General features: G+C 39.5%; 1 protein-coding gene across 1 annotated transcript in view; it reads right to left on the reverse strand.

Annotated features, from left to right (window-relative positions):
• Nucleotides 1-11,401, reverse strand: part of LOC131678753 (mediator of RNA polymerase II transcription subunit 16) — a 25,581-nt gene extending 14,180 nt beyond the window's left edge. The window contains exons 1-6 of the mRNA XM_058959040.1: nucleotides 11,231-11,401; nucleotides 10,538-11,157; nucleotides 9,465-10,481; nucleotides 9,220-9,407; nucleotides 8,849-9,157; nucleotides 8,552-8,781 (exon numbers count right to left, since the gene is read on the reverse strand). Of these exons, the coding sequence (XP_058815023.1) occupies nucleotides 8,552-8,781; nucleotides 8,849-9,157; nucleotides 9,220-9,407; nucleotides 9,465-10,481; nucleotides 10,538-11,157; nucleotides 11,231-11,295 (2,429 nt within the window). The 5' untranslated portion in view covers nucleotides 11,296-11,401. The remainder of the gene's footprint in view (nucleotides 1-8,551; nucleotides 8,782-8,848; nucleotides 9,158-9,219; nucleotides 9,408-9,464; nucleotides 10,482-10,537; nucleotides 11,158-11,230) is intronic.
• Nucleotides 11,402-13,414: the final 2,013 nt, after the last annotated feature.

A 13,414-nucleotide genomic window follows, 5' to 3' on the forward strand; every position in this document is an offset into this window, starting at 1 on the left:
CGAGTTTAACATTATCCGCTTGGATCGAGAAGATTCATATGGAGGGGTATTTTTAGGGATCAAAAAGTGCTACTCCTTCAATCGAATCAACCTCCCTTCGACGCCAGGCATTGAAGTTGTCGCTTGTCAAACAACAATCAAAGGCAAAGATCTTTGCATTGCTTCTATTTACATTCCTCCTAGGGCCATGATGGGACATCGAAGATTCTCCAACGTGATTGAACACCTTCCCTCGCCCCGCCTGCTTCTTGGAGACTTTAACTCTCACGGTACGGGGTGGGGCTGTCTATACGACGATAATCGATCTTCGACAATTCAAGACCTTTGTGACAACTTCAATATGACAATTCTGAACACAGGGGAAATGACACGGATTCCTAGACCACCTGCGCAAGCAAGTGCACTGGACATATCTTTATGCTCGACATCACTACGGTTAGATTGCAAGTGGAAGGTAATATCTGATCCCCACGATAGTGACCACTTACCAATTGTAATTGTAATGACTATTATGCCAAACGCACGTTATGCCAAATGGCCATTATGCCAGTTGACTTTATGCCAAATGACTTTTATGCCAATCGATTGTATGCCAAACGGGCTTATGCCAAATGGCTTTATGCCAAATGGCCTGACACCGTTACTGGCGCCGGTTTGTCGACGGGTTAACAAGAGAAACATCGATGAGCACTCTTTGGGGCACGGCCCGACGAATGCGAAACCGAAACAGTACTAACGAGAGCGTGGAATATTCAAACCGTTGGATATTCGATTTCGCCAAGAAGGTTTGTCCGGATTCCGCCCCGGCACAGAAAATCTACCGCGCCGCGTCGCCTTACAATACCACGAACGAAACACCGTTTACGATGGTGGAGTTCTCACTTGCTCTCTTATCATGTAACAATAAAGTCCCGGGGCCAGATAGAATCAAATTCAACTTGTTGAAGAATCTGCCAGACTCTGCCAAAAGACGCTTGTTGAATTTATTTAATAGGTTTCTTGAGGGTAACATTGTCCCACATGACTGGAGACAGGTGAGGGTCATCGCCATCCAAAAACCAGGAAAACCAGCCTCCAACCACAATTCGTACCGTCCGATTGCAATGCTGTCCTGTATCCGAAAGTTATTCGAAAAAATGATCTTGTTTCGCCTCGATAATTGGGTCGAAACAAATGGCTTACTGTCAGATACACAATTTGGCTTCCGCAAAGGCAAAGGGACGAACGATTGCCTTGCGTTGCTCTCAACAGAAATTCAAATGGCATATGCTAACAAAGAGCAGATGGCATCAGTATTCTTGGATATTAAGGGAGCTTTCGATTCAGTTTCTATCAACATTCTTTATGAGAAGTTGCACCAGCATGGTCTTTCGCCAATTTTAAATAACTTTTTGCTAAACCTGTTGTCTGAAAAACAAATGCATTTCTCGCATGGCGATTTATCGACATCACGATTTAGCTACATGGGCCTTCCCCAGGGCTCATGTCTAAGCCCTCTCCTCTACAATTTTTACGTGAATGACATTGACGAATGTCTTGTCAATTCCTGCACGCTAAGGCAGCTTGCAGATGACGGTGTGGTCTCTATTACAGGTCCTAAAGCCGTCGACTTGCAAGGACCACTGCAAGATACCTTGGACAATTTGTCTGCTTGGGCTCTCCAGCTGGGTATCGAGTTCTTCACGGAGAAAACTGAGCTAGTCGTATTTTCTAGAAAGCATGAACCAGCGCAACTACAGCTTCAATTAATGGATCAAACTATTGCTCAGGCTTCAACATTCAAATATCTCGGGGTATGGTTCGACTCTAAAGGTACCTGGGGATGTCACATTAGGTATCTGAAACAGAAGTGCCAACAAAGGATCAACTTTTTCCGTACAATAACTGGAACATGGTGGGGTGCCCATCAAGGAGACCTAATCAGGCTGTACCAAACAACGATATTATCAGTAATGGAGTACGGATGTTTCTGCTTTCGCTCCGCTGCGAACATACATTTCATCAAACTGGAGCGAATCCAGTATCGTTGCTTGCGTATTGCCTTGGGTTGCATGCACTCGACCCATACGATGAGTCTCGAAGTGCTGGCGGGCGTTCTTCCGCTGAAAAATCGAATCTGGGACCTCTCATATCGATTGCTCATTCGATGCGATATTCTGAACCCATTGGTGATTGCAAATTGCGAAAGGCTTGTCGAGCTTAATTCTCAGACCCGATTCATGTCCTTGTACTTCGATTACATGGCACAGAACATCAATTCAGCTACGTATAACGTCATCCGTGCTCATCTCTTAGATACTTCTGATCCAACTGTATTTTTCGATACATCCATGAAGGAAGAGATTTGTGGAATTCCGGATCATATTCGCCCACAAGTGGTCCCAAATATTTTCTATAACATATACCATCAAGTCGACTGCGCCAAAACGTTCTACACTGACGGATCAATTCTCGACGGGTCCACAGGCTTCGGTATCTTCAACGAAAATCTTGCTGCCTCATTCAAACTCAATGATCCTGCTTCAATTTACGTCGCTGCCATTCAGTATACTCTCGGGATCATTGACACCCTGCCCTCAGACCATTACTTCATCGTTTCGGATAGCCTCAGCTCCATTGAGGCCATCCGTGCGGCGAAGCCTGGAAAGCACTCACCGTATTTCCTGGGGAAAATACGGGAATATCTGAGTGCTTTATCTGAAAAATCTTACCAGATTACCTTGGTTTGGGTCCCGTCACATTGTTCTATTGCGGGCAATGAGAAGGCGGACTCTTTAGCCAAGGTGGGCGCATTAGAAGGCGACACTTACGAAAGACCTATTTGCTTCAACGAATTTTTCAGTATCTCTCGTCAGAGGACGCTCGATAGTTGGCAAACCTCATGGAGCAATGGGCATCTGGGACGGTGGCTACATTCCATTATCCCGAAGGTATCAACGAATGCTTGGTTTAAGGGGTTGGATGTGAACCGGGACTTTATTCGTACAATGTCAAGGATCATGTCCAACCATTACTCGTTTGACGCGCATCTCCGTCGTTTAGGGCTTGCTGAAAGTAATCATTGTGTTTGGGAGAACGGCTATCACGACATCGAGCATGTTGTTTGGCTGTGCGCAGAGTACTGTGTTGCCAGGTCCCAACTAATAGATTCCCTTCGGGCCCGAGCTAGATCACCCTATGTGCCAGTCCGGGACGTCCTGGCAAGCCGTGACCACCCCTATATTTTTCTTATCTATATCTTTTTGAAAACCATTGATGTCCAAGTTTAATACATTTCCCCTCTCTCATTCACAGTAGAATCTCACCAACCTATCCCTGCATCTACAATATGGCATTGCTTCACGAGTCTTCCGTGCATACCCTTCTTGATAACCGTCTACCCAGAACATCATGACATACCTCACATGCAGATGATATAGAGTGCCAATAATTATCCGAAATATCGACCCTCCCCTAGCCCCTGCGATTACAGGCTGGAAACTACAACACTACAACAAAGTGTGCATATCCGCCACAATGATCAATCAGCAAACGACGATGTCAATTACACAATATGTATCCCACTTCCTACCTTTTTCCTTTATTTACATAAGAAAGGAGCAAGCCGCCCCTAAATACGGCTTTCCCTTCCCCCACTAACATGTGACATGTAATTAAAAAAATGAATTATCGGCCTCGTTAAGCTAAAACATTTGGGCCTAAATAAACGTATTTAAGATAAGATACAATTAAACATTCATTGTGTAACATAATGTTTTCTATCGTTTGAACCGGATGCGCGGACAAAATAAGTAAAGCATTGCCAAAGCTATGCTTCATACCCATGGAAACAACGAGCATTCCAAAAGATTTTTGCAGAAAAAATTATTTTCATTTCAAATTTGTGAAATATCTTGTGCATCGAGAGTTTATGCATACAAAAAAGCTTCTAGACTTCAATGGTTTTAAGACCTATACGACTTAAGTGGGGGTAAGGGTTTCAGTATAAAGAATACTCTTTTGGCGATTTTTTAGAAATTTTAGTGAAGCGAATTAATCAAAACTTGTACATTATAATATTTCATTTCATTAACATGCTGTAATTTTTCTATGCAAAAATAACAAGTTATTTCAATCTTTGCATATACATTCTATGTAAAAAATACCTAACCCCTACGTTGAGTTTTGGAGATAATTTTTCAAAAGTTTTGCTCGATTCGCTTCAGTTAAATTTCTAAAAAATCGCAAAAAAAGTGTTTTTTCATACTGAAACCCTTTATCTGTACTCCCACCCTCTGATACAAGTTTTAAACATGTTGAATTTGGCTTTCTTATCATAAATAGTAGGGTAAAATTTTATGCTATTTAAATGCATATTTGAAAAATGTAATTTGTAAAAAATATAAGTTTTATTCTTATAGGTGAACAAATATGATATCTGAAGTGAGTGTCAGTCTGTGTCTGTAGATTCCACAGGAGCAAACCAAATGTTTCTTACGTTTACATGCTTGGGTTTGAAAAATTTGGTTCGATACCAAGTCGGTCTACTTCAGTGCATTTAAGTATTGTACATTTCCGTACGATTGAACCGAGCAGTTCTGGACAATTATCCGCCAGCGAAAAGCGAAACCATACTGCCTCATAACGATTGTCCTTTTTGCAACCATCAACTACACGCGTTCTAAACGCGAGTTTATATGTAAAAATCTTCAAATAATCCTTTGTGTTTATTGGTATATAACCACAGATTATTATGGAACTGGGTGGATTTATTGTTGAGAAGAATATCATTTTGCTCGAACTTTTAACTTGCTGCATGGAACGTCAACATTAGGGTGACAGGAAAAAAATGACCCCTATCGGCCCACCTCGGCGTCGATTCCTAGTCACACCAGGAGTACTTGCACCAAATTTGAAGCAAATCGAACAAGTCTAACTACCGGACCAACGGGCCTGAAGTTTGTATGGGAATTTTCAACAATTTACATGGAGAAAACCCACCAGCACGCATTTTCGCCGCTAGGTGGCACTGTATGCATCGAATTATCACTGTAAATGAAAATAAGAAATATAATTGAATTGTCTACAACTTAGTCGAAGACTGCAAGTAAATCCGACTTTGTCAAAAGAAGTTATTAAACTTTTAACGAAGTGATGTCTGAGTCAGTTTTGCATGGGGTCTAATAGTGAATGATTGTGTATCAGTACTCGATTCACACGAACTAAACATTTTTGTGAAATAATTGTTAGGTTTAGCTCAATGGTATGTTCAGAAGAACTATAGTAAATAATACGAGTCATGCTTTGATTAGAAAATTTTAGTTCCACCTGTTACCGCATAAAGGGCGCCAACACTAACTGTTCAACGGAGAGAGATAGAAATTTGGTGTCTTCTACAAAGTTATAGAACAGGCATTTTTCAGTATTTCTTCTGAACATCTTGATACTCTATCTCTCTTCTATGAAAAGTTAGTAGTGGCGCCCTCTATGCGGTCACAGGTGGAACTAAAATTTTCTAACCAAAACATAACTCGTATTATTTACTATAATTTTTGTAAACATACTATTCGGCTAAATCTAATCATTATTTCACAAAAATATATAGTTCGCGGGACTCGAGTACTGATACACAACCATGCACTGCTAGGCCCCATGCAAAACTGACTCAGACATCACTTCGTTAAAAGTTTAATAACTTCTTTTAACATAGCCGGATTTACTAGGAGTCTTCGACAAAGTTGTAGATAATTAAAATATCTTTCTTATTTTCACTTATAGTGATAATACGATGTATACAGTGCCACCTAGCGGCGAAAATACGAGCTAGTGAGTTTTCTCCATGTAAATTGTTGAAAAATCCAATATAAACTTTAGGCACGTTGGTCCAGTAGTTAGACTTGTCCGATTTGCTTCAAATTTGGTACAAGTACTCCTGGTGGGACTAGGAATCGACTCAGGGGTGGGCCGATTGAGTTTTCAAAAATTCATCATTTTTCTGGGCAGTCTAGTCAACATGCATTGAGTGCCCAACAGATGCTTTGATTGTGTGTGTAGAAAGAGCCCTATTGGAAAAAAATGGAGGCATAGTAAAATATACCCTTATACCACCATGAAATAGTAACATATACCATACAACCTTCTGCTCCGACTATCATTTCCGCGCACTAATTATAGTAAGCATGGAGCCATTACAAAGGATCTTCAACCGGGTCACTTCAGTCTTCGACTATAATATGTCTCACCAAACTCTTCGTCGTCGATTTTCTAGAACCTTCGATGGACCCGCTAACTTCGACTGATTCCTCCATTACCTGTTGTTTCATTGTTTTTTTTTGAGTTCATCGTTTTTATTATTAAACACTTTTTTTAACATTTTGACTGTTAGTAATAAGTTTAAAATTAAGACACCATTGCATTGGGGCTTTGTAATGCCTGTTGGTGTAAATAAGTCAAGTACAAATACAAACAAAAGAACATAACATAGCATACCTTTAGAAAGGTCATTTCTTCTTCTTTCCAAAACTCTTAGAGAATTTAAAATCGGTTGAAAAATGACAGCGTAGCAAAATTTTTCGATTTTGAGGGTATATTAAATTGATTACACGTGATTTTGTGTTGCATTTGACGAGATCTACAGTCTGAAACAGACCACTTTAAAGCTGCATTCACTTGGTTTTTTATTTTGTGGCATCGTGTTTTCTTTCACCCATCTTTTTTCAAAAATCATAAACCAAATGGAAATTTTGGATGAAATGACATGTCTTGCGCGAACTTTATAAAAATACCAAATATTTTAAATTAATTTTAAATTATTTAACTTAAATAATTTAACTTAAATTTAATTTAAAATTAATTTTAAATTATTTATAATATTTGAAAAGACTCTACCCTACTACTTTGTCGAAGACAGCGAAGCGCTATCTCTTCTACATTGCCAAAAGATGGCGTCTCATACATTGTATACAATATTCTATAAAAAAATTGTACACAATATTCTATAGAAATTTAAAATCGTTAATATGGACAGTTTTTACTCGAATGAATTAAGTACCTCAAAACGGTGGTTTAAATCACTGTCCGCTGTCAGTTCAAATATTTTGACAGCAGTTGGGGTTCGAACCTATCTAAGTTTCGCCTCAATCAAAAACGACATTAGAATTTAGACACTGTATTCTGTAGCACCCATATCAGTGAAAAAGTGTGGAAAGTATCGTTTGTATCGTTTTGTCACGCACACTATTGAAAAAGTTGTTGTAGATGGTAGACGAGATAACAAATTTTTCCTATAAATCACACGCCGAAAAACCGACCTGATCGAAAAGTTGAACATCGCCGTTTCTGTAGATTCTCGGACAATCGTCTTTACGGTCGCAGCACGAGGTGATGTCCTGAGTAAATCCAAGTTTATATTCGCCAATAAATTCGTCCGGATACTGATGATCTGACAAAGAATTGGTAGCTGTGGACTCAACCGAGTTTTTCAGAACCGTCAACACGATGGAGTCGAAGTTGTATAAGCAGGAGTGTCTAGAGAAATATATACATTCTTTCATCAGTGCTCACAAAGGTCCAAGTGGCTGCATGACTAGGTTCTGTTACTGAATTTGATCTTTCTGTTTGTGTTAGCACTACTTTCCGGTTTCTCAAGGCAGCACACTCGCACCACTGCTATTTTCTCTTAAATTTTATTTCGTCATTCGTAATCAGTCTGACTTCTTCGCACTACAAACCATTCTGGATACTCCCAACGACCGGTGTGTGCAGAATATGATGGTTTTGTGTATTATCAATTGCATTTTCATCAACTTTTTTGCACTGAAAACGCTATCAAATATGACTACAATATCACTGGAAACCGTATGCAACTACACGAACACATTAAAGAGTTTGGTGTAAATTTGGGATTACCAGCTTATTTACCCTCGTCACCTCTGTGCAACAATCGACAACTGAGATTCATGTTTAAGATCTCCAACGAATTTAGTGATCCTTTGAGTTTTAAACTATTTACTGTTCGTTGGTGTGTTCGGAATTCAGCAATGTTGCTTGGATCAATATCTACCAAACTTACCTTCATAATTGAGCGACCGAAAATAAAAGTCGCAAGGATAGAACATGCTTCGCAAAACCCGTTTCAAACATATTAGAATATAAAAATCGGAAATAAACTTCAAGCATAAAAATCGGACAGAAATCCTTCAGCATAAGAATCTCATAAAAAGTTCTCACCCGTAAAACTCGGCAAGGATGAACCTCCAGTATAAAAATCGTTTAAAAATAAATAAATCGCTCGTAGGAGCATCCGTATATCTTGATGTTCAAGATTAAAAGTCGGCTAACAAAAATTACTTTGTAAGAATCGGATATATTTCTTTCCGGTTTTTTTACTGAAGGTTTTTTTACCCGACTCTTACAAAGGAATGTCCCAGTCCGATTTTCATGCTGGAAGTTTATATCCGGTTTTTATAATCTAATATATTTGAAACGGATTTTACGAAGCATGATCTGTCTTTGCGATTTTTGTTTTCGGTCGCTCAATTATAAGTTTGTAAAAATTAATACAAACACTTACCGGCATTTATCAATCCACCGCTGCTCCCAGGCCTTCATAGCAGCGGTTTTGGCCACACTGATCACACTGCTGCTCGATCCGCAGCGGGTACAACGACGCAACGAGGGCGGTCTCCTACCCAACTGCAGATACATGACCGAATCGATCACGTTGTCATTGGATAGACCCCCTTCCACTATTGGTACCTCCGGACAAAATTTAAGCGATTCATTCTCGACGCCATAATCGCACTATAATGAACGATGCCAGAGTTGATCAATGTGAAATCTAATGAGACCTGAATAATCCAATCCTTACCATCACGGGCAAACTGACATGCGGCAACAATGGCGATGCAATCATCGTTCGCGATGGTACAAACTGTAGCTGCGGAATGAGAACCTGACTCGGAAGTAGACAACATTCGTCCAGCAACAAGTCATCCGGTTCGTTTGGGTTTATTGACAGCTTTGTTAGTAAACGAAACAACGTTAGCAGTATATCCAGGTTGTCTGCCGAGCGGGAGAATACAGGGAGACATTGCGGATTCAGCAGTCCCCATATGCGAATCATGACCAGCAGCTCCCGAATATTCGTCAATGCTACGATGTCTTTGCTGATGTCATACTGAAATGCAACGTAATAATAACGTAATACCTACTTCACAACTAGTTACCGGTGCTAGTTACCCCTTGAGATTTGTTGGACATGAACGCTCGACTTTCAGGTAACTTGGCGAGGATGTTGAGCGCCAAATCAGCCACCCATTGAATCAGTTGCTGCAAACTTTGCAGTGTTGAACGTTCCATGGTAAAGTCTTTTGCTTCCAAGTTCAACAGTACTTTGTCGACATCCGGAACGGATTCGGATAAAACCACTGCAAATGATGGTGTAATTGGAAACGTTTTACAAAATTCATGAAAGTTCTACTTACTGGCTAGATTCTCAGCAGGACCTTTCTCGTGCGACGTCAAATCCGATGGTCGAAGCAAACTTTTGAAAGCAGTCAGAATTGAGTGTAAAATCAACAAATTGGATAAATCGTATGCTCTTTGTTGTCCCGAAATCGACAATCTGTACAATGCAATCTTCATGGTAAGAAAATTTACATAGTAATACTGTTGAACATTGGGAGGCTGGCGGTGAAAATTTTCGGTAAGGCGTTCCAATATGTTGTCAAGAATTTGTGGTTTCAACGTCAGAAATATATCCAAACAGTCAAAACCGGTAACTAAACAGTATTCTAAAAGATTTACGGTTTGCACGATTAACGCTGGCGTTCCCAGTTGATCCTGACACATGAAATTACAGCGATAGACATACAGTTGTCCGAATGTGTCGAGAGCTACAAACAGATGCCCCAACTGCGATATATCAATAGCTCCTATTTTTACACCCAGCCTCATCTGTTTGCTAGAATGATCGCTAGGATCTCGAAGTGAAATGATATTTGTACAAGTCAGACGCTTGAAAGTGTCCCTTTGTAGACAATGAATGCTGTTGTCGCTCATTGCTAAGTATATGAATGAGCAACTCAAAAAATTCAACCTCGTAGTCGACACTTTCACCACCTTCGTGTTAAATCGATACTGATTTTTGCTTATCCACAATAGCGTCTTGAATGCTTCGTTTTTGTTACTTTGAAACAATTTATGAATTGGGGTGGACTCTTCGGTTAGTTCCCACTGCTCTACGAAGCAACCTCCAGCAGCGTGATTTGATGCAACAATTAACGAGTCCGCATCCTCGTTGAAAACCCATTTGACATACACCACTCGGAGGTCTCTCAGATCTTTACCCAATCCTTCCGCTAAGAAAAAGCTGGGTAACGCAGCGCTATCAATATCTAGGTTTTCTCCAGTTTTTTTCACTGACACCCGAAAGCATTGAATCATGCTGGAATTGGCTGATTTTGTGTCACCGTTCCCAACTGCTATCATAAAGCTACCATCTGTAATAATGAACTATTGAAATTTGGATACTTAAGTTAAAATTGCTTCAACTTACTCTTAGAATAGCAAATACTTGCTGTAGTATAGTAGTTTCTGGTCACCCCTAAGCTCTCCGTCACCGGTATCAGCTTGATAGGTTCTTGTAATTTCTGTATGTTGGCATTCGATTCACACGGTATAATAAAAGCACCCAACATGCCAGTAGCAGATATTATTAAGACTCCATCTACCGGGACACCCCCAAATTGACGGACACTGGCCGCAAACTTTACTTTATGAAACTTCTCCATGTACAAGTACTGATCCTTCTTGTCCATCTGTAGAATCATTTTCCGACCGTTGTGAAAAAAAGCCGCACCAATGATGTTTTCCCCCGGAAACCTTACACTATAAATCGCTTTCCATTCGGATAGCAAATTATCTTTCTGAGCATAAATCTGAACATTTCCATTGCGGTCGCCTATCAGCAGAAATCGTCCCAGAACATCCCATTCTAGAGTTGATACGGGATACTTATTCGAACACACTTTATAGGGAAACCACGGTGTATTCAGGTCCACCACGTAAATGTGGAAACCCCAGCCTTGAATCGGCGACTGCTCCGTTAGTTCGTTGGCTGTGGTAAACGCAAGTACGTTGCACGATGATGTTGTACAGAAAAGTTCAAAATTTTGCCTAAATAAAACAAAACATTTTATCGCCTGGTTTGCGGTTTAGATCGCGGTATAGAGAAAGCTACTCGACTTACTGCATTTCCGCAAAAGTGAAGCTGTTGGAACTGGTTTTACGATGAGTAATGTAGAGAGGATCCATTTCTCAAAAAAACACTGCTTAATAACACTATTTAAACACAAATTTTGTAAACTATTTTCTACGACAAAAACCGAAGCGATTTCTGTTCAAAATGTAAAAGCTGAAAAATAATAATGAAGAAGCAGAGTAAATAAATAACAGTGCTGTCAATATGTTACACGGTCATGAAATAATACTCAGTTACGAAAAACCGACTTAACACGGAAATGAAAAAGTAACTAAAAATAAGTTCAATGAGGTAACCCGAATAAAAGTTTGCAATTTGATTCACCACACTGATAAAATCAAGTACCCATTAATGCGTAGAAAACTACTCATTTTCAATAAAAGTGGAATAACCCATTAAATGGGTAAAGCGTTTGTACTCTCAAATGAGTACAGACCTTGTACGTCAACTTGGGTATGTTTCACCCATTATTTTTCGCAGAACTGTTACAAAAAAATGCGTAAAAAATACCTGTTCATGAAATTCGCGCCAGAATGAAAAATATTGTTAATAAAAAAATTTCTGAATTAAAAAAACATAAAATAACATTCATTTCACATTATTGTTTCCTTATAAAGGTATAGGAATCTAGATAGAAATCCTATTCTAATAATACTTAACAAAATAAAACCGCCAACTGGTTATATTTTTGATGGCTGGATCTTTTGGCCAGGCATGGGAAAAATCATTTCACGAAACGATCAATTTGAAATCATTCACCAACATGCTCTTACTGTGAAACCCTATCTCGGCAACCCTTCTTGTGCAGAGTTATACGTTCGTGCGAAAGCGAGAAGCAAAACACAGAACTGAAAAAAAGTGACAGCGCCCGGCTATGATTCATTCTCCATCGCATACGTAGTGTTTTGAATGAAAGCAGAAAGGATCGCAATTGAATGCATTCTTTCATTCACAAAGATTCATTTCAAAACATTCACCGGATCGTTCTAATAAAAAAAACTTGTCGTTCTTGTTTATAGACCTATGAAATTTTCACTTGGTGATCTCTTATTGTTGAGTAAGTAGTTTGCAATGTGCTGGTGTAAAAAAATAACTTAAAACGATTCCGTGCATATCACAATATCAATTTCAAGTGGATTGTAGTGCAATTTACTTCTCAACATTGATTATAGTGTACATTTGCACTATAAAGTTGACCTAACCCAACCAGAGAATACAATGTCACATTCATTTGTGAACTAAAAGTTGATTCACTTGAGAATGTTTACAGTACAATCATCCGAATCAATCCGCGAATGAAGAACACGATCTTCTTCATTCAACATAGTACGTGTCATTCTTTTACTTGGCTCACATCTTCGGAAGTTCATCTCTACCTACGTTCAGTTGTGTTCTTTTGGAGAGTTTTAGTCGGATCGTGAATGAACGACTGGCTGCTGTCAAAGCAATGAGCGGATTCGCCAAGAATCATGCCAATGAATGATAATTCCCATCCCTGCTTTTGGCTGTTCTAAAAAATCCGAACTGGCGCATATTTTCAACATCCTCAGTAGTCTAAACAGACGTTGTTTTCGGAGCATTGCCGAAATGTTCCGTTTCCGCCACGGACTCCGATACAGGGCGATAATTTGCAGGTTCCACTACGATCCTTAGTTTGCAGGTTAACTCGCTTGAAATAATGCTTAAGGATGTTTCACCCATTAACAAGATCAATATACCCATTGACATTACCTCATCGAGTAGTTGTGAAATGGATAAAAAGTACTCGTTGTTAGAAACGAAAAAATCGACACAGATCTTTCATTAGGGCCTAAGTCGCAATGTACTCAAATGGAGAAAAATCAGTTTCAATATACGGCGATGCTTTTCTAAATGTAGTTTTTATTGTAGGTATAAATTACTTTATGACCATGTTTTTCCGGAAGCATCTTTGGTTAAACCTTATGACAATATAACAAAGAATTTAATTCCTATGTGCTTTTAGTGGGTAGAAACTAAAAAAATGCTTACGCCCAATTTGCATCCCAGTCGTGATTTCGCCCTTCAGCAACCACCATTTGCGGAAGGGCTAAACCGTTTACATAATTTTCAGAAGGGCGCGGTAAATGGGCTAAACTGACTCTGTCTTGCTGGGTAGGGCTGGGTAAATGGGCGAGCTTGACAGTATACTTT

Source organism: Topomyia yanbarensis, chromosome 2, assembly GCF_030247195.1.
Source record: "Topomyia yanbarensis strain Yona2022 chromosome 2, ASM3024719v1, whole genome shotgun sequence".
NCBI classification, from domain to species: Eukaryota; Metazoa; Arthropoda; class Insecta; order Diptera; family Culicidae; genus Topomyia; species Topomyia yanbarensis.